The sequence below is a fragment of the Crotalus tigris genome, unplaced genomic scaffold, assembly GCF_016545835.1.
Source record: "Crotalus tigris isolate CLP2741 ecotype Arizona unplaced genomic scaffold, ASM1654583v1 scf7180000024347.1601321, whole genome shotgun sequence".
Taxonomy (NCBI): domain Eukaryota; kingdom Metazoa; phylum Chordata; class Lepidosauria; order Squamata; family Viperidae; genus Crotalus; species Crotalus tigris.
Window position 1 is genome coordinate 1,129,655 of NW_024100516.1, and position 21,424 is coordinate 1,151,078.

At 46.2% G+C, this 21,424-nt stretch overlaps 1 protein-coding gene across 3 annotated transcripts in view; it reads right to left on the reverse strand.

Moving 5' to 3' along the window:
- Positions 1-21,424, reverse strand: part of RTEL1 (regulator of telomere elongation helicase 1) — a 156,453-nt gene that overhangs the window by 77,470 nt on the left and 57,559 nt on the right. For all 3 annotated transcript variants that reach the window (XM_039326933.1, XM_039326932.1, XM_039326931.1), the window contains 6 exons: positions 19,093-19,167; positions 15,916-15,997; positions 12,970-13,102; positions 8,023-8,136; positions 2,878-2,918; positions 151-236 (listed from right to left, as the gene is read on the reverse strand). In XM_039326933.1, coding sequence (XP_039182867.1) covers positions 151-236; positions 2,878-2,918; positions 8,023-8,136; positions 12,970-13,102; positions 15,916-15,997; positions 19,093-19,167 — 531 coding nt within the window. The remainder of the gene's footprint in view (positions 1-150; positions 237-2,877; positions 2,919-8,022; positions 8,137-12,969; positions 13,103-15,915; positions 15,998-19,092; positions 19,168-21,424) is intronic.

A 21,424-nucleotide genomic window follows, 5' to 3' on the forward strand; every position in this document is an offset into this window, starting at 1 on the left:
CTTGGCCACTTTTAGACTTGTGGACTTCAACTCCCAGAATTTCCCAGCCAGACTGTTGAAGTTGAAATCCAAAGTCTTATAAAGTTCCAAATTTGGAGACCCCCCCCCCCGATCTAAGGGCTAGTCTGATTCCCCAAAACGGAAACTTACTCTCCAAAATTCCAGGTTATTATTCATGACCGGATATGAAGGAAAAAACACCAGGAGTCCATTTGGTATTATTCGTGCAAGATTAACTGCAATAAAAAACAGAGAGAGCGAGTTAAACCAGTTTGATCTGACCTCAGTACTGAGATAACATTTGCTTTTTTTAAATACCTTTGGACATTCCTCTTCTGATCTACGGGCAGTTCTTGACTTACGGCCACAATTGGGGACCAGAATTTATGTTGTTAAGCAAAGCCAGTTTTGATCAGTGAATTGCATCCCACTTTGCGATATTTAATATTTTTTATTAAGCAAATCACTGCAATTGCTAAGTGAATCGTACCGTCACTAAGCAAATCCGGTTTCTCCCGCTGACTTTGTCAGAAGCCAGTTGAAAAGGTTGCAAATGGGTGATCACGTTGCATATGCAAATCGTCGTAAATGCACGTCAGTTGCCAAGTGTTTGAATTTTGATCACATGACCATGGGATAGCGCCAGTGGTGGGATTCAAATATGGGAACAACCGGTTCTCTGTGTGTGGATGCCGTTTCCGGAAGTCTATTCTGGGCCTGGGTAACAAAAAATTAGCTACCGGTTCTGCCGAACTGGTGCGAACCGGCTGAATCCCACCATTGGATAGTGCGATGGTTGTAAGCACAAGCATTGGTAACTTGTAAGTCGCTTTTTTTTTTCAGCCATTTGTTTAGTAACTTCGGTCACTAAACAAATGGCTGCATGTCAAGGACTATCTATACTTTGCTACAGCACTATTCTCAATAAAGCAAAGTCTCTGTCTCTCAGCAATTTTCCTCCTATCCCTAGAATGTTGTGGTGTGGGAATAAATAAGTCAGAAGGGGCTCCCTAACTGTACAAGCTCTCAGCCAACACAAGAGGCTGCCATACAGTCGTGGCCAAAATTGTGGAAACCTTTTGGGAAAAGTGTACAGTAGAAATGCCAGCTTTCGTTACGTTTCCACCCATTTTTCTTCTAATTTCTTTATAGCTGTAGCCTTGTTCACTTAATACTATTTTACATCGCTCTCTGGGTGACCAGTCAACTCTTTGCACCGTGACTTTAATTTTATTACATTTTACAAGCTCACTCAGTGAAAGAACACAAAGAAACCCCATTGACCTGATAGCCATCACATAACACTCTGACAAATGTCCTCCTCTAAGCTTCAATACAGGACATCAATCACTGGATCCTACTGTGATCTGATTGGCTCATTGCCAAAACAAGACGACACCCGATTGGCTCTCTAAACCCTCATGCCCATTGGCTACAGTCTGATGAAGGAAAGCTCCGATATCAACCTAAGCAAGTTGTGCTTCCTTTTTCCGGTTATTTGGCTATAATTTTTCATAGAATACAGTACAGATAATTGAACAAACTTTGTTGCACTACATTCTTGATTAAATTATCTTTCCAGTGATATATAATCTTATGGTACTACTCCAAAAAAAAGTGGTGTTATTAGCCATCAAACCTCAAAAATACACTTTTCCCAAAAGGTTTCCACAATTTTGGCCACTACTGTATGTTAGGGTGAGCTTGGACGCCCACTACTTGGTGATGTTGTAAGACAGGGGTCTCCAAACTTGGCCACTTTAAGACTTGTGGACTCCAACTCCCAGAATTCCTCAGCCAGCATGGCTGGCTGAGGAATTCTGGGAGTTGAAGTCCACAAGTCTTAAAGTGGCCAAGTGTGGAGACCCCTGTTGTAAGGGTTCTCTGAACTAAATGGCATCTAAAGTCATTCCAACTGTAGGACTCCCACGGAATCTGAGAAGTCATTCTCAACATTAAGTAATTCGCAATTTTTGCACCGCTGACTCAAGGAGAAGACACTGAAGAATTGTCCAGACTGAAATCTTAAAAGAGATTCTCAGGTCCTTGACTGACTGATTAGGCCTTGACCTCTAAAAGGATAATTTGGGGATGGTTGTGTGCATGTGGTCTCACGCACACAATGTACACACATACACATATACATACATGTGTGTGTCTGTGTGTACGCGTCATAATTTATTTTTCACATTTTTGAACCGGCCACCTCACTCAAGAGCAGTAGTTCTCAACCTTTTTAATGCCGCGACCCCCAACCGGTCGTAAGTCGAGGACTACTCAACTGGTGCAGCGCAGGGCAGAGGCAGCCTGGACAATTCCTATTGGCTTTTGAAAGCCAATAGAATTAGAGTCTATTCAAGAGAGTCTATTCTATTGGCTTTCAAAAGCCAACAGAATAAAAGGAAGTAGCACAGCTAAGGAAAAGGGGGAAAAAAATGGCGGACTGTGTTGTTTGGCGACCCCCGTGAAATGGTCGTTCGACCCCAAATGGGGTCCCAACCCACAGGTTGAGAACCACTGATCAGTGACAGACACGGTGCAGGTAATGTCAGCGTTTTGGGTCGTTTCCTCCTTCAACCCTCACTTATTCTGCTCCTTTAGCTGTGTACCCTATCAGCTGCATTGCGCCATTCAGTCCTGACGTCATGGTTCCGACAGACAATTTAGCCCCGTGAACTGGGCATGGAAAAGAGATTCCAAGCCAGTGCATTTCATCCCTTGCTCAGGACTTCCCTATGCCCAGAAGCTAACCAAGTTCTTTTTGAAACACATATATCGGTTCTATGTGGCAACCTAGAACGAGAAGAAAAAACGGCGGCAGTTAAGCTCATTTGTACAGCTGACATCTGACTTGGACCCAGATTCTTTCTGCTTTACCTATGGTTTGCCCAGTAGAAGACAGACAATCTGGTGTAGATCTGTAAATAAAGAGAGAAGGAATCCCATCAGTATGCAGCTTTCAGGTTGTTAGGACGAAGGTCATTAATTTCTGGGGGAAATTTGCTAAAACTGCTTTCCACTTAGTCTTCGACTAGCACAGACATGTCAAACACAAGGCCCGGGGGCTGGATGCGGCCTGCGAAGTGGCTTCATGTGGCCCGTGAAGCCATCCTGGAAACAGTGAAGGAACGGCCCCCGCTGCCGGGAGCCAATGTATAATTTTGTGGTGGCCATCTCTGCTGAAACACATTCAGTCTTAGCTCCACAAGGCCGTCTGGAAACAGGGAGGAACCGGCCCCTGGTGCGTCGACCCCACCTCCTGGGTGCATGCTGGGGAGGTGTCACTCTTTGTGAGGAATGAAGAAATGCACCATGCCTTGGCGCTTGCCCTGGTCCCACCCCCTTCTGCCAGAGACCCTCAGATCTGTCCCACTCCTGCCCAGGCCCCTACAGGCACCCTTGACGCCAACGATGTAGAGCTGGCCATGCCCACCCAGTAGGCTACACCCATTCCATCCATGCCCACTCAGTAGGCTGCACCCACCCAGGCCACGCCCACCCGAGGGCAACCACAATCCTGATGTGGCCCTCAATGAAATTGAATTTGACACCTCTGGATTAGCATATGGAAACACATTTACATTATTGTGGCAATTAAATCCCATCTTTAGTTAAAATTCAAGAGAGGAAATGATATAGGAGTCACTCAAGCTACGCAGCAAGAGAAGGGCAAAACAAGAAGTTTTGTGCAAAGCGAGGAGAATTAAATGTAGGAAAATGATAACGCTGCCAATGTAACTAGGTCAGGGGTAGGCAACCGTGGCTCTTTTATGACTCGTGGACTTCAACTCCCAGAATTCCTGAGCCAGCCACGCTGAGGGGAAAGGGAGAGGTTTCCAAGCTCAGCCATGCTGGCTGAGGAATTCTGGGAGTTGAAGTCCACGAGTCATTAGGGGGCCATAGTTCCCCCATGCTGGCTCAGGAATTCTGGGAGTTGAAGTCCATGAGTCATAAAAGAGCCAACGTTGAAGAGCCCTATACTATCTAAGTCAGGGGTAGGCAACCTTGGCTCTTTGATGACTTGTGGACTTCAACTCCCAGAATTCCTGAGCCAGCCATGCTGAGGGGAAAGGGAGTTTTCCAAGCTGAACCATGCTGGCTCAGGAATTCTGGGAGTTGAAGTCCACGAGTCATGAGGGGGCCATAGTTCCCCTATGCTGGCTCAGGAATTCTGGGAGTTGAAGTCCACGAGTCATGAGGGGACCATAGTTTCCCCGTGCTGGCTGAGGAATTCTGGGAGTTGAAGTCCACGAGTCATGAGGGGACCATAGTTCCCCATGCTGGCTCAGGAATTCTGGGAGTTGAAGTCCACGAGTCATGAGGGGGCCATAGTTCCCCCATGCTGGCTCAGGAATTCTGGGAGTTGAAGTCCACGAGTCATAAAAGAGCCAAGGTTCCCTACCCCTGGATTAGTCCAACTGGAGAAATGTTAAGCATTCGAAATGGTTTGGTTTAGGGGGGCGGCTATGTGATTGGTTTAAAGCAGGGGTCCCCAACCTCCGGGACACGGCCCACTACCGGGTCTTTGAGCCGTTCGGAACTGGGCTGTGGAAGAGGCAGGCAAGCACACACCCATTCCCACTTGCAGAAGCACAGAAATATCGGCAGAGTCCTGATGGATCGTGCCTTTAGTTCAACAGCCTCTCCTTACAACGGCCAGACATAATGAGCGGTGAGAGCAATCTGAGAGACAGAAGAAAGAGCTACAGCCTGTACAACAGTCAGTTTGAATCCAAACCATAGGATGTCATTTTTGAGAAATACCGTATATGCCGGCGTATAAGACGACTTCCGGAAGCGCTAAACTCGGCGCCAAAGACGGGGGTCGCCTTATACGCCGAGTCGTCTTATACGCCGAAAATACTGGTACGCCAAAGACGGGGGCCGTTCCCTCATTCTAGGAAGGCGACTCGGCGATAAAGACGGGGGTCGCCTAATACTCACCTCCTTACTTCCTCTGGAACTTAAAAGGTGTGTTACCGTTCAGTTGACAATAAAAGCAGCATGAGTTGTTGTGACGTGGGTTCCCTTGTTCGGACTACCACAAAGGGCAGTCTCCAAGGGACAGTCCATTCGTCTCTCAGCAGACGAGTTCACCGGCAGCTCCATTATCGTCAAAGTGAAGAGCCGCTGTTCCCCATCACCTCATTAATTGCTCCAGTCTTTTTTTGGGGGGGACGTCTGCACCACATTTCACAGAAGTAAATTCCAAACTTGACTTATGTGTTGTGTAAAGAAAAGAAAAAAAAACTTCTTTATCTGGCCAAAGTCTTCCACAATCCAATTTTATTGGGTGATCTCTAATTCTAATTTTGGGGGGGGGCAAGGGGAAATAGCTTCTCCTTGTCCATTTGATCCAGACCAGGGGTGTCAAACTCAATTTCACTGAGGGCCGCATCAGCACTGTGGTTGCCCTGGGGGGGTGTGGGGGGGTGTGGCCAGGTTGGGTGCAGCCTAATGGGTGGGCGTGGATGGAGTGGGTGTGGCCTACTGGATGGGTGTGGCCAGTTCTACATCGTTCGCGTCAAGAATGCTTATGGGGGGCCTGGGCAGGAGTGGGACAGATCTGAGGGTCTCTGGCAGAAGGGGGTGGGACCGGGTCAAATGCCAAGGCAGGGTCCACCAGGTCAAGTGCCAAGATGGCTACCACAAAACTGTACATTGGCTCCCGGCCGGCCTGGGCCAGGGCCAAGGCAGCGGGGGCCGTTCCCTCACTGTTTCCAGGATGGCTTCGCGGGCCATATGAAACCCCTTTGCGGACCGCATCCGGCCTCCGGGCCTTGTGTTTGACATGTCTGATCCAGACCATACCTACAGGTAGTCCTCAACCTACGACCACAGTTGAGCCCAGAATTTACGTTGCTGAGAAATTTGCCATGTCCTTGGCTGCGCTGCTCCGTGCGGACCGCGCCCAGAGGCAACTCTCCTCCGGGGGGGGGGAGCTGCTGGTGAGATGGGGGCCACTAGAGAAGGAGGGGCTGGGGCAACAGCAGGTATGCCCACAGAGAGGGCTCTGAGTGCCGCCTCTGGCACGCATGCCATAGGTTCGCCACCACTGGGCTAGGGGCTCCTGGTCCAACTGTAAGTCTTGGCGCTCCTCACAGCCTTCCTCCTCCTCTGATGTCCTCCTCCTCCGATTCCTCAGACTCAGCTGCCGGATCCACTGGCTGGCGAGGAATCACAACCCTAATACAGGCAGTCCTCGACTTACAACGGTTCATTTAAGCGACCATTTGGCGTTATAACGGGACTGAAAGAAGTGACTGGTGACTGTGTTTTCACATGACCGTTGCAGCACCCCCATGGTCACGTGATCAACATCCAGACACCTGGCCAACCGACTCCTATTTATGACGCTTGCCTTGTCCAGGGGTCACATGATCACCTTTTGCGCCCTTCTGGCAACCAAATAAATGGGGAAGCCAGATTCCTTGTATCAACCTTGTTACTAAACGTAACAACTATGGCGATTCGCCTACGATTGTGGCAAGAAAGGTCATAAGACGGGGCAAAATTTCACTTAACAGCTGTCCCGTTCAACAACAGAAGGTTTGGGCTCAATTGTGGTCGTACGTCGAGGACTACCTGTATGCTGTTAACCTTTTCCTACAGCCCGTACACACAGCGTCAACAGCTTCACTGAACTGCTCATCATTTGGATCTGGGGGTGTATTTTGTGTTGTCTTGTGGGGATGAACTCAAGGGGAAAGGGTTGACTCCATCGAGGGCTAGCCCTGATCCCAAGCAACAGACCCTCCTTTGACTTCCTGATGCTGTGTATCAAAGAAAACCAGAGTGGTAAGCTCTCAGAATCAAGGAACTCAGATATTCAGTAATGCCTGGAGTTCAAATGGGTAATGTCTACATGTAAAAGGTATTCATATGAATGTAAGAGTCAATCAAGTAGCTATAAAAGAAATTAAAAGACCAAAACACCTTGTTGTTAGTTGCAAAGTCGTGTCCGACCCATTGCGACCCCATGGACAACGTTCCTCCGGGCCTTCCTGTCCTCTACCATCTTCTGGAGTCCATTGAAGCTCACGCCTCCTGCTTCATGGATTCCATCCAACCACCTCATTCTCTGTCGTCCCCTTCTTCTCTTGCCCTCCATCTTTCCCAGCATCAGGCTCTTCTCCAGGGAGTCCTCCTTCTCATTAGGTGGCCAAAGTCCTTGAGTTTCCACTTCAGGATCTGGCCTTCTAAAGAGCAGTCAGGGTTGATCTCCTCCAGGACTGACCGGTTGGATCGTCTTGCAGTCCAGGGGACTCGCAGGAGTCTTCTCCAGCAGCAGAGTTCAAAGTCCTCCATTCTTTTGGGCTCAGCCTTTCTTATGGTCCAACTTTCACAGCCATACATTGCAACTGGGAAAACCATGGCCTTGACTGTACGCACTTTTTTTTGGCAGGGTGACGTCTCTGCTTTTTAGTATGCTGTCTAGATTTGCCATAGCTTTCCTCCCCAGGAGCAAGTGAAATTGAGGCTAAATTACCCCAAGCAATGTCAGCAATCAATACCCAGATAAGCAGAGATTAACACCCAGATCAACACTAGACCAACAGCCAAATTGTAATCAGGGAAATATTCAGACAGTAAACAACAGGCTATTCAAGGAACTCCCACCAACCCTGAAAGGGCAAGCCACTTATATATCAGCAAATCCCACTCCTGTCTATCACTGATGCTGTTACCTAGTAGGGTAATGAAATGTCTGCAAGAAAACCAAGCTCAGAGAGCACCAAGGACTCTACCTCCTCCTCAAAAGCCCCACTCCCTTCCAGCACTGATGCTGTTATCTAGTAGGGTAATGAAATGTCTGCAAGCCCACAGTTCAATGCTGAGCTTAAAATATTCTCTTCTATTGGTTAAAATGTATAGCCAGGATACTATTCTGTGTAAAGCACTTCTATCGGTGCATATTTCTCCTTGAATGCTTAAAGTGAACATCACCATCTCCACCATCGTCATCATTTAAAAAAAAAAAAAAAACAGCTGGAGAATACCAAACAGGAAATAATTCATTACCTGTAATTGTAAGTGGAGCACATCAATTTTCCATCCGGTCCCTTGGGGATGATCCCTATACAAATTTGATGTTTATCAATCACATGTGGGTTTTCCAAACAAACTGGGAACGGTCTAAAGAAAAGGAGAAAGTGAACACGATGTAATCAACATATTATAGAGAGGAGCTTCGTGGCTTAACGCTTGTCTATTTAGTTCCTGAAACCAGGCAGATGAGAAGGCGGCCACCTGTAGCTTCTTAAGAAATCTAGGAAATCTGCAGTACCATTGCGGGTAGCCCTCGACTTACAACAGTTCATTTAGTGACCGTTCAAAGTTACAACGGCGTTGAAAAAAAGTGACTTATGGCTGTTGTTCACATGACCCTTGCAGCATCCTCAGGCTCATGTGACCAAAATTCAGACACTTGGCAACTGGCTCATATTTATGACGGTTGCAGTGTCTCAGGGGTGTGTGTCACGTGACCCCCTTTGGCGACCTTCGGACATGCCAAGTCCATGGGGAAGCCAAATTCACTTGAACAACCGTGTGACTAGCTTAACGGCTGCAGCGATTCGCTCAACAAGGCGGCAAGACAGGTTGCAAAATGGGAGAAAACTCACTTAACAGCCGTCTCACTCAGCAACAGAAATATCTTGGGCTCAGTTGTGGTCCTAAGACAAGGACTGCCTATATGTGTTCATTCATTCATTCATTCCTACAGACTCCTCAGTTATGTGCCCTGTTTCACGCCACCATCCCAGAGCTGCCACTGCTGCTGAAGCATGTCACTATGCAGGGCAGCCAAAAGAGCAGGGGGAGGAGCTAGGCCAGTGATGGCGAACCTTTTAGAGACCGAATCGCCCCCTACCCTACCTGTTCCGCCCCACCCACTTCCTGCCCCGCCCACCCGCAGGGCCACGCACCTCCTCCACAGCCCGCTGCAGATCGCCCAGGCAGCCCTGCAGCGCCATGGCAGCCACGCCCTCCGCCCACACCCCGCAGCATCATCTGCACGCTTTGGGGCATGAGGGCGGAGTCTTGTCAGGCTGCCCGCCTATGTCCTTGGCTGCGCTGCTCCATGCGGGCTGTGCCCGGGGACAATTCTCCTCCAGGGGGGCTGCTGGAGAGGAGGGGGTCATGGAGGGAGGCGGGGCTGGGGCGATGGCACGTGTGCCCACAGAGAGGGCTCCGAGTGCCGCCTCTGGCACGTGTGCCATAGGTTCGCCACCCCTGAGCTAGGCAGATGGGGGGACTTCAAGAGGAGAAAGTCCCTTATTTTACTGAGGGCTGAGAGGAAACAAGTCAGGAATGGCTTGGATTGGAGGGGGTCCCCACCAGGGGAATTCAATTAACAATACCAATGGGGATCGCTCAAATGTCTGTCACTAAATAATGTGATGGACGTTGTGCTTTATGACATTACTTTGGTGAGGGAAATTCGGGTTACAATCACCATCCTTAGCGAATAAATGATTTAACACAGTTCACAACTTTCAACGACATACCGTATTTTCCGGCATATAAGGCGACCCGGCGTATAAGACGACCCCCGACTTCGGCGCCAGGTTGCATGCCTAGAAAGTCGTCTTATACGCCGGAAACTACCATTATTTCCGGCGTATAAGACGACCCCCGACTTTCAACGCTTTCGAAAGTCGTCTTATACGGCGGAAATACGGTAACTTAAAATAGAAAGGAAAAAATATGACAGGCCTGATAAAGCGAGGGTCTTATTCTCCCTTGCCAAATCTCTTGGATGAATGTGTCATTCAGAACATTAAAACGTGGAAATGCACAGGAAATACTAGTGCAAAAAAGTATTTGTATATACGGCATCTAGATGCGCTAATGCTTCAAATGCTCCCAAATCACCTGCAGTTGGAACTTCATGATAATAACTCCAATAGTCATTGTTTTTCATTTCACTAAGACAGTGGTTCTCAACCTTTTTAGTGCCGCGACCCCCAATTGGTCGTAAGTCGAGGACTACTCAACCGATCGTAAGTCGAGGACTACTCAACTGGTGCAGCACCGTTTGCAGAATGGGACTTTTGGTGGGCTCAGCAGGGCAGACACAGCCTGGACAATTCCTATTGGCTTTTGAAAGCCAATAGAATTAGACTCTATTCAAGAGAGTCTATTCTATTGGCTTTCAAAAGCCAATAGAATAAAAGGGAGTAGCACAGCTAAGGAAAAGGGGGGGGGGGGGAAATGGCAGACTGCGTTGTTTGGCGACCCCCGTGAAATGGTCGTTCGACCCCAAATGGGGTCCCGACCCACAGGTTGAGAACCACTGCACTAAGAGGAAGGACACTTAACATTTTTCACAGGAGGAAAAGAGAATTCCTTTCCCTAAGGAAGCTGTTTTTTCCAAATCACGTTATTGGCTTGCATCAATTGTAATCTTCATCCTGTATTAAATAAGTCCATTCTATTCTTATTATCCAGAGTAATAAAAATAGAACAGGAAGGAAAAGAACATCTTTTCCCACATATATCATGCAGAGAATTGGCCGGGGTAGTACATGATGATTTGAAGTGGACATTAATTTTTCTAAAATAAGGAGGTGTAGAAGTAAAGATTGCAACTGATGAAATCAGTTCCAAAGCAAAAAAATTGGATTCAGACTTAGATGCTGCTGCAGAACATCTGTTGAGGTTCATATACATTTATCAGAGTCTTCACATCAAATAGAACAACTTAAAATTCACATTGTGTATGAGTTAATGAGAGTTACCTTGCCAACAAAGGTGAGGAGTCAAAGCTATGGTTTTTCCAGGAGCAATGTATGGCTACGAGACTTGCACCATACGGAAAGCTGAACGTGGAAGAATCAATGCTTTCAAATTATGGGCCTGGAGAAAACTCTTGAGAGATTCTTTTGGATTGCAAGGAGATCCAATCAGTCAATCCTAAAGGGGATCAACCCTGACTTTCCTTTGGAAGGACAGATCCGGAAGCTGAAGGCTCAAATAATTTGGCCACCTAAGGAGAAGGGAGGACTCCCTGGAGAAGGTCCTGATGTTGGGAAAGAGCAGGGCTCTTCAAACTTGGCCCTTTTATGACTTCTGGGAGTTGAAGTCCACAAGTCATAAAAGGGCCGAAAGATGGAAGGCCAAAGGAGAAAGGGATGGCAGAGGATGAGATGGTTAGATAGGGTCATTGATACAATGGACATGAATTTGGGCAAACTCCAGGAGACAATGGAGGACAGGCAAACCTGGTGTGCTGTTGTCCATAGGGTCATGAAGAGTCAGACATGACTTAGCGACTGAACAATGACAACAACATATAATAGTCCCGTACAGTAATCAAGTATAAATAAAACTCTATTCTGTTCTATTTGTTTTCTATTCTATTCTACAATCTGTCTATTCTGTTCTATTCTATTCTATTCTATTCTATTCTATTCTATTCTATTCTATTCTACAATCTATCTATTCTACTCTATTCTATTCTACAGTCTGTCTATTCTATTCTATTCTACAATCTGTCTATTCTATTCTATTCTATTCTATTCTACAGTCTGTCTATTCTATTCTATTCTACAATCTGTCTATTCTATTCTATTCTATTCTACAGTCTGTCTATTCTATTCTACAGTCTGTCTATTCTATTCTATTTTATTCTACAATCTGTCTATTCTATTCTATTCTATTCTATTCTAATTCTATTCTACAATCTGTCTATTCTATTCTAATTCTATTCTAGTCTGTCTATTCTATTCTATTCTATTCTATTCTACAGTGTCTATTCTATTCTATTCTATTCTATTCTACAATCTGTCTATTCTATTCTATTCTATTCTAATTCTATTCTACAATCTGTCTATTCTATTCTAATTCTATTCTACAATCTGTTTATTCTGTTCTGTTCTATTCTATTCTATTCTATTCTATTCTATTCTACTCTACTCTACTCTATTCTATATTCCATTCCATTCCATTCTATTCTATTATTTGAAGGAGATGAGCAGTCTAGAAACATGAACAACAAACAAACAAACAAGAATAATCTCCTAGGGGCCTTTTTTTTTTAACTGGCTGTCCATTAATCCCAGTAAGTAAAGTTCTGCTTAAAGCTGAATGTTGATCTTTACAATTCTTTCTATTTGTTATCTGCATTTGAACCCAGAAATTTCCGGCTTTTTTTACAGGCAAGATAAGTCCAGTAAGGCATGATAAAATTGTCAAGTGTTCAATGACATTTCCGCACACCACAAAACTGACTGTTGGCGAGCCAAGTTTGAGTTGTATCAGAGTAAATATAACAATTACGGTAGGTGGGGCAAAAAGATTTCTTGACAATCGCAAAAGAAAATAAACACATTGTTCTGTTAACAGGAATCGGAGAGATAATGGCAACTATGGAAAATCCCTGATTTTTTCCTTTTCGGTTTCCCTACTGTCAATATTATTCTGATTCCCAGGGCAAATTGCGTCCAAACAACCATTTCCTTTACAGAGTTGGTTTTTGTCTGGAGGCCGATCTCCCATAGATTGCCCTGGGAGACCAGGGGACTCTCCCACTTTCAAAATCTTCAGGAAGCTTTGAAAACGGTTTCCTGGAAGATCTTTAAAGTCTCGGAATTGAGGCTGCAGATCTCCTGGGACAAGAAATAGGACATTACTTGGAAAAGTTTATCCTTAAGTATATGGGTCCCAAAGGTGCTTTTTCAGGAGGCAATTGAACTTCCTTTCTTTTTCCTCGAAGACATTTCACTTCTCATGCACAGCAGCCTTTATTTCTTTTTAATTCAACTCTTCAATCGAGTTCCCCCCCCCCACCTTGTGCGCACACGCGCATGCAAGTTTTGTGTCCCAGTGTTTTCTTTTCTCTGGGAAACAGGTCCAAGTGGCTCTTTGAGTGTTTAAGGTTCCCGACCCCTGGTTTAGGGTCACCTGGACTGAAGCGGCCTATTAATTATTTTAAATTAATTCCAAAATGAAATCAACAGGACTCACATCTGCATCTCCAAAGCGAAAGAAGAAAGTGGGAAAAGGGTGCCACTCGTCAGAATGATGCTACGGACTCCCTGACGAACCAACTCGTGCATGCTGAATCCGGGGCTGAAACACCAGTAACTCAAGATCTTCCCTGTATCAAACGAATACCAAGACAAAAGGTTAAGAGGAGGGGTCTTCACAACTGGGCCCTTTCATGACTTGTGGACTTCAACTCCCAGAATTCCTCAGCCAGAATTCTGGGAGTTGAAGTCCGCAAGTCATAAAAGGGCCAGGTTTGAAGACCCCCGTATTAGAGCACCATCGAGTATCAAATTAAAGAAGGAAGGTAATTACTTGCATGCTTTTACATGCCAAGTATCTATAAGCCTGGAGTGATTTCATCTTCCTAACCTGCTAGGACAGTGGTTCTCAACCTTTTTAATGCTGCAACCTCCCAACTGGTCGTAAGTCGAGGACTACTCAACCGGTCGTAAGTCGAGGACTACTCAACTGGTGCAGCACCGTTTGCAGACTGGGGCTTTTGGTGGGCTCAGCAGGGCAGAGACAGCCTGGACAATTCCTATTGGCTTTTGAAAGCCAATAGAATTAGACTCTATTCAAGAGAGTCTATTCTATTGGCTTTCAAAAGCCAACAGAATAAAAGGGAGTAGCACAGCTAAGGAAAAGGGGGAAAAAATGGCGGACTGTGTTGTTTGGCGACCCCCGTGAAATGGTCGTTCGACCCCAAATGGGGTCCCGACCCACAGGTTGAGAACCACTGCGCTAGGATGAACTAAATGCAATCATTTCCCACTTTTTCTCTGGCCCACATCAGATCTTCAGTGTCCCTGGCGTTCTCTGGGCTTGGTTGCTTTAATACATGCATTTCATTATCCAACTAGGTAACGTCATCAGTGCACTATATCAGATATGTCAAACACAAGGCCCGCGGGTCGGATTTGGCCCACGAAGTGATTTCATGTAGCCTGCGAAGCCATCCTGGAAACAGTGAGGGAACGGCCCCCGTTGCCTTGGCCCTGGCCCAGGCTAGCTGGGAGCCAATGTACAATTTTGTGGTGGCCATCTTGGCACTTGCCCCGGTGGACCATGCCTTGGCGCTTGCCCCGGTCCCACCCCCTTCTACCAGAGACCCTCAGATCTGTCCCACTCCTGCCCAGGCCCCCACAGGCACCCTTGACGCTAATGATGTAGAGCTGGCCACACCCACCCAGTAGGCCACAACCACCCCATCCACGTCTACCCAGTAGACTGCACCCACCCTGGCCACACACACCCCCCCAGAGCAATGTTGATACGGCCCTCAGTGAAATTGAGTTTGACATCCCTGCACTATATGAAGCCATCCTATATTTCAATTGCATCATTGATTTGGTTCTGCCCTCACACAAAGGGGAAGCAAAGTACACAGAACTAGCCAGAAGTTCTGTACAGGTAGTCCTCGACTTAAAGGCTCACTTAGTGACCATTTGAAGTAAACAACGACCCTGGAGAAAGTGACTTGCGACTGTTTGTCACACTTAACGACCGTTGCAGCATCCCCTGTGGTCACGTGCTCCAAATTCAGACGCTTGGCAACCGACTCCTCTTTATGACGGCTGCAGTCTGTCCCCTTTTTGCGACCTTATGGTCAGCAAGGTCCACGGGGAAGCCAGATTCACTTCACAACTATGTTACTAACAGAGATTCACCTAACAACCGGGGGTAAGCAAGGTTGTCAGAGTCACTTAATATCCGTCTCGCTTACCGAAATAAATTTTGGGGCTCAACTGGCTTCGTACGTTGAGGACGAGCAGTGCTTGCCTCAAAGGTGCTCTTTTTTTTTTTTTTCCAAAAGGCAACCGGACTGTTTCTCACCGAGGAAGAAGACAATGACAATGTTTTGCTTCTCCTTCAAGAAGCTTCGTCGGGTTCCGGCAGGATGGCGGGGGCGATGGAAGGAAAAGGGGATCCCATCATCCAGTCACAACCGATGGAGGTTTCTTGAAACGAGAAGCGAAACTTCTTTCTCAAGGAGAAACGTAGCCCAGTTGCCTTTGGAAAAAGCACCTTGGAGACAACTAGAACCTGGATGATGATGATGATAAATAATAATAATAGTAAAGTTGGAAGGGACCTTGGAGGTCATCTAGTCCAACCCCCTGCTCAGGCAGGAAACCCTAAACCATTTCGGACAAATGGCTGTCCAGTCTCTTCTTAAAAACTTCTAGTGTTGGAGCATTCACTGCTTCTGGAGGCAGGTTGTTCCACTGGTTAATTGTTCTCACTGTCAGGAAGTTTCTCCTTAGTTCTAGGTTGCTTCTCTCCTTGATGAGTTTCCATCCATTGCTTCCTGTCCTGCCTTCAGGCGCCTTGGAAAATAGCTTGATTCCCTCTTCTTTGTGGCAGCCCCTGAGACTGCTATCATGACCCCCCTCGTCCTTCTCTTCATTAAACTAGACCTACCCAATTCCAGCAGCAGTTCCTTATATGTTTTAGCCTCCAGTCCCCTGATCATCTTTGCTGCTCTTCTCTGTACTCTTTCTAGAGTCTCAATATCTTTTTTACATTGTGGTGACCAAAACTGGATGCAGGATTCCAAGTGTGGCCTTACCAAGGCCAAAGTCATCTAGTCCAACCCCCGGCTCAGGCAGGAAACCTTATACCATTTCAGACAAATGTCTGTCCAGTCTCTTCTTAAAAACTTCCAGTGTTGGAGCATTCACCGTTTCTGGAGGCAGGTTGTCCCACTGGTTAATTGTTCTGACTGTCAGGAAGTTTCTCCTTAGTTCTAGGTTGCTTCTCTCCTTGACGATTTTCCATCCGTTGTTTCTTGTCCTGCCTGAGAATCTCCGTAGACATTTAGCTTCCAATAGTGTCCATCGTAACGACATGCTAAGTGAACAGCCAAATAAGTTGACCGCTATATTTTATGCCAAGCTATAACGTGTTTAACCTTCAAGTTACCGTTTTTCTTAGTTGACACTGAGCTCCACAAATCGGTCCTGGGCTTTCGTTGTTTATTATAGTCATCGGGATGGATATGGACCTGGATAATTAGGCAGAAGAGGATAACGTCAAAAAACAGGAGATGAACCTGAATGTCTAAAAGGGGTCTATACTTCCATAAAAGGAGTGCAAACCACCATCTAGTCTAGGGTAGGCAACCTTGGCTCTTTTATGACTCGGGGACTTCAACTCCCACAATTCCTGAGCCAGCATGGGGGAACTATGGCCCCCTCATGACTCATGGACTTCAACTCCCAGAATTCCTGAGCCAGCACGGCTCAGCTTGGAAACCTCTCCCTTTCCCCTCAGCGTGGCTGGCTCAGGGATTCTGGGAGTTGAAGTCCACCTGACATAAAAGAGACAAGGTTCCCCATCCCTGCCCTATATCAGGGATCCTCAATCTTTTCCGGGGAATTAAACTGTCTGCTCGAACATGACAACGTTAGAAGGCCAAGGAATACTGACAAGCTGGGAAAACCCCATGGATGTTGAACAAAGCTCTGGAAATGAAAACAACTCCTAAAAATAAGCCGTGTTTATGAAAAGCTGTCTCTTTGTTTTTCAAAAGCCCATAGGGTTTTTTGTTTTTTTTTGGTTCTGCTGCATTACCTAATAGTTATTCTGTTTATTTGCATCCCCCGCCTTACTTTTATAAATAAAGCAACAAACGTACTTACTATTCCTTCTTCCTCCTATTTTCCCCACAACAACCCTGTGAGGTGAATTGGGCTGAGTGACAGTGACTGGCTCGAAGTCATCCAGCTAACTTTCATGGCTAAGGTGGGACTAGAACTCACCGTCTCCTGGTTTCTAGCCTGGAGCCTTAACCACTAGACCAGGGGTAGGCAACCTTGGCTCTTTTATGACTCGTGGACTTCAACTCCCAGAATTCCTGAGCCAGCCACGCTGAGGGGAAAGGGAGGTTTCCAAGCTGAGCCATGCTGGCTCAGGAATTCTGGGAGTTGAAGTCCACGAGTCATGAGGGAGCCATATTTCCCTCATGCTGGCTCAGGAATTCTGGGAGTTGAAGTCCAAGAGTCATGAGGGGGCCATAGTTCCCCCATGCTGGCTCAGGAATTCTGGGAGTTGAAGTCCACGAGTCATGAGGGGGCCATAGTTCCCCCATGCTGGCTCAGGAATTCTGGGAGATGAAGTCCACGAGTCATGAGGGGACCATAGTTCCCCCATGCTGGCTCAGGAATTCTGGGAGTTGAAGTCCACGAGTCATAAAAGAACCAAGTTTGAAGAGCCCTATTCTATCTAGTGCAAGGTTAGGCAACCTTGGCTCTTTTATGCCTTGTGGACTTCAACTCCCAGAATTCCTGAGCCAGCCATGCTGAGGGAAAAGGGAGAGGTTTCCAAGCTGAGCTATGCTGGCTCAGGAATTCTGGGAGTTCAAGTCCACGAGTCATAAAGGGGGCCATAATTCCCACATGTTGGCTGAGGAATTCTGGGAGTTGGTCCACGAGTCATAAAAGAGCCAAGGCTGCCGACCCCTGCACTAGACCAAAATGCTTCTCTAATGCCTTAATGATCTCATTAAATCAGTATTTTGCAACTTCCGCAACTGTAATAAAATATGTGGACTTATAATTCCCAGAATTATCCTCAAGTTGCTACGGTTGTAAAACACTGCATTAAGTTTGTTATATGCTGGGCCCAAACAAATGCTTATAGTTGCCTAAACCAATTAATGATATCACTGCTGTATCCAGTAACATGCATTCTCTGCTTAAATCTGTAAACAGTTGTAGTAAACTTTTCCATCTTTGGGTTTGTTTTCAGCCTCCAGCTCTGTCAATGAACCAATTTTCAGTGTGTGTGTGATTGTGTTCTGGTTTTTGGTTTAAACTAGGAAAATTCTTCTATAACAGCATTAAGTATCTGGAGGGCATCAGATTGGGTAAACTTTCACAGAGATTGTAAGGGCTGTCAAGAAATAGGCGGATTGCATTTCAGAAAAGAGTTAACTTAGAGCCAGGTTTATCTGATAGCTAGGGGCCCACGCTAGGAACTAGGTGATGGTGAGTTCTAGTCCCATATTAGGCATGAAAGCTGCTGGGTGACCTTGGGCTGATCACTAGGAGGCTCCAAGTTCTAGTCCCGCTTTAGGAAGTACTAAAAAAAATCTTTTAAAAAAACCAGTGTGGTTAACCTGAAGAGCTCTGAAACTTGTTCTTTCCATTTCCTTAAAATGTAGCGGCCATTTAAACTTAATTTAATTGAATGTATTCTACTTAGGTGCCACTTGACTCCAAACAATTCTTGCTTAGCCTATTGAAATCTGAACAAGGATTTGAAATCATACTTTGATTTTCTAGCACAGTGGTTCTCAACCTTTTTTTTTCCTTCTAAAAAAGTTTTTATTTTTCATTTATCAATTACATAAACAAAAAAGAAAAAAATTCACATTTGACAAAATAAAATAAATACACATAGGTGTTGCTTGCCCACCTCCCCCCAAACTGCATCCACCCTCTCTAACACTCTCCCTTACTTCCCTCCTCTTTCTCACCTCCCCTCACCTCTCTCCCCCCTCCCCTACTTCCTCCCTAACCTTTCTCCTCCACTCTCAGCAACATCTCTCTCATACGTTGTCCCATCTATTACCTTACTTTAATCCTATTGTCTAACCTACTTACCCACCCATCCCCAACCCCCCCTCCCCCCCACTCCCCAGAACACCCACCCACCCCCAACCCCCCCTCCCACCCACTCCCCAGAATACAGTATTTGATAACAGAAAGATTTATGACAGTGGTTCTCAACCTTTTTAATGCCCCGACCCCCAACCGGTCATAAGTCGAGGACTACTCAACTGGTGCAGCACCGTTTGCAGAATGGGACTTTTGGTGGGCTCAGCAGGGCAGAGACAGCCTGGACAATTCCTATTGGCTTTTGAAAGCCAATAGAATTAGACTACTCAAGAGAGTCTATTCTATTGGCTTTCAAAAGCCAACAGAATAAAAGGGAGTAGCACAGCTAAGGAAAAGGGGGAAAAAATGGCGGACTGTGTTGTTTGGCGACCCCCATGAAATGGTCGTTCGACCCCAAATGGGGTCCCGACCCACAGGTTGAGAACCACTGTTCTAGCAGCTAAAGAATATATCATTGCCTTACAAGGGCATTACTTACCTTATAGTATTTTGATAACGCATGGCTTCCTAGTATGCCAGATGTCCCTTCGGATGGACCAAAATTAAAAAGAATCTACAATAGAGGGGAAAACTAGAATTAAATGGGTGACAAATCCAGCCACATTTCTAACAGTTGTTTTTTTTAAAAAAAAAAAAATATCTATATTATGTTTTTATTGCTTGTAAGCTGCCTAACAGCGAGCGAGAAGGCAACTGTACATTTTTTTAAGTAAATAAAACGAATTCGAAAATGCCTCCCCCAAAAAAGTGGTGTTATTAGCCATCAAACCTCAAATGTACACTTTTCCCAAAAGGTTTCCACAATTTTGGCCACTACTGTACAAACACTCTCTTGTATTGGTATGGTGAAACTCAACATTAAGAAAACCAAAATCATGGCATCCGGCCCTCTCAATTCCTGGCAAATAGATGGGGAAGAAATGGAGGTAGTGACAGATTTTATTTTTCTGGGCTCCAAGATCACCTCAGATGGGACTGCAGCCAAGAAATTAAAAGACGCTTGCTCCTGGGGAGGAAAGCTATGGCAAATCTAGACAGCATACTAAAAAGCAGAGACATCACCCTGCCAACAAAAGTGCGTATAGTCCAGGCCATGGTTTTCCCAGTTGCAATGTAGGGCTGTGAAAGTTGGACCATAAGAAAGGCTGAGTGCCAAAGAATGGAGGCCTTTGAACTCTTGTGCTGGAGAAGACTCCTGTGAGTCCCCTGGACTGCAAGGCGATCCAACCGGTCAGTCCTAGAGGAGATCAACCCCGACTGCTCTTTAGAAGGCCAGATCCTGAAGTTTAAACTCAAATACTTTGGCCACCTAATGAGAAGGAAGGACTCACTGGAGAAGAGCCTGATGCTGGGAAAGATGGAGGGCAATAGAAGAAGGGGACGACAGAGAATGAGATGGCTGGATGGAGTCACTGAAGCAGTAGGTGTGAACTTAAATGGACTCCAGAAGACGGTAGAGGACAGGAAGACCTGGAGGAACGTTGTCCGTGGGGTCGCGATGGGTCAGACACGACTTTGCAATTCACAACAACAAAATTGGTATGGATGATTTTCCTGATAAGCTTTCTGACTCCTGGTAAAAGCCATTCTTGTTTAAAACTGTGATCTGAGAGTGATTCACATCGGTCCCTCATCCCAAAGATGCTTTTTCACGAGGCAACTGGACTTTTAAAAGAAGGCAAACGACCAGCTGTCTGCAAGGAGTATAAATCCTTCCCTTCCCCACCATCCAGTCAGAGCTGAAGAAGCTTCTGGGATGAGAAGTGAAACGCCTTCAAAGGAAAAACAAGAAAGTCCAGTTGCCTCCTGAAAAAAAGCACCTTTGGGACAACTATGACTATGTCTCTCATCTTGATTAGATGGCAGACTTGTAGCCACCCCTGACTTCTACTGGGGGAATTTGTTGTGGTTGTGAGTTGCGAAGTCGTGTCCGACCCATCGCAACCCTATGGACAACGTTCCTGGGGACCATTAACTGGCCCATCTTGCATATCTTACGGTTCCTCTTGGGTTTGCAACAGATGCCTCATGAATTCCCCAGTCCTCGACTTACAACAGTTCACTTAGTGACTGTTCAAAGTTATAGCGGCACTGAAAAAAAAGTGACTTATGACCATTTTTTCACAGTTAGAATCTTGGCAGCTTCCTCACGAGTGTGGGATCAAAATTTAAATGCTTGGCAACTGGTTCATATTTATGACCATTGCAGTGTCCCAGGGTCATGTGATCTCCTTTTGTGACCTTCGGACAAGCAAAGCTATTAGAGCATGCACAGTCTTATTGCACTGAGGTAACCCAGGAGTAAATACAGTAAACAGTGGTTTGTATTAAATGGTGGTTTTACATTACACTATCTACAATATACACTAGGAACAAAACACATACACGTGGTCATTCAGCAATTACAGCGGGAAACGGACGAGAAAGACTCCAGCAAGGCTTCCCTTTTATACTCGGGGTCTTAAAGGGATACAGACCCTGCTTGCTCTTAAAGAGACGCAGACCCTGCTGAGTCATTCCTATCATTGCATCATCCACCTTACATTACATCAGCTGGTTAGCCTTTAAATCAGCGGTTCTCAACCTATGGGTCACGATCCCATTTGGGGTCAATCGACCATTTCACGGGGGTCGCCAAGCAAGGCTGTCCGCCATTTTTTCCCCCCTTTTTCCGGCGGGTGCCTTACCTCCCTTGGGCTGGGCCAGCTGGTGGCCCAGCTGGTGGTCAGCCTGCTCCATCTCTGCCGCTTGCCAGCTACGCCTTGGCCGGCGCAGGAGGCAGCACCACGCATGCCTGGCGCTCCCGGGCA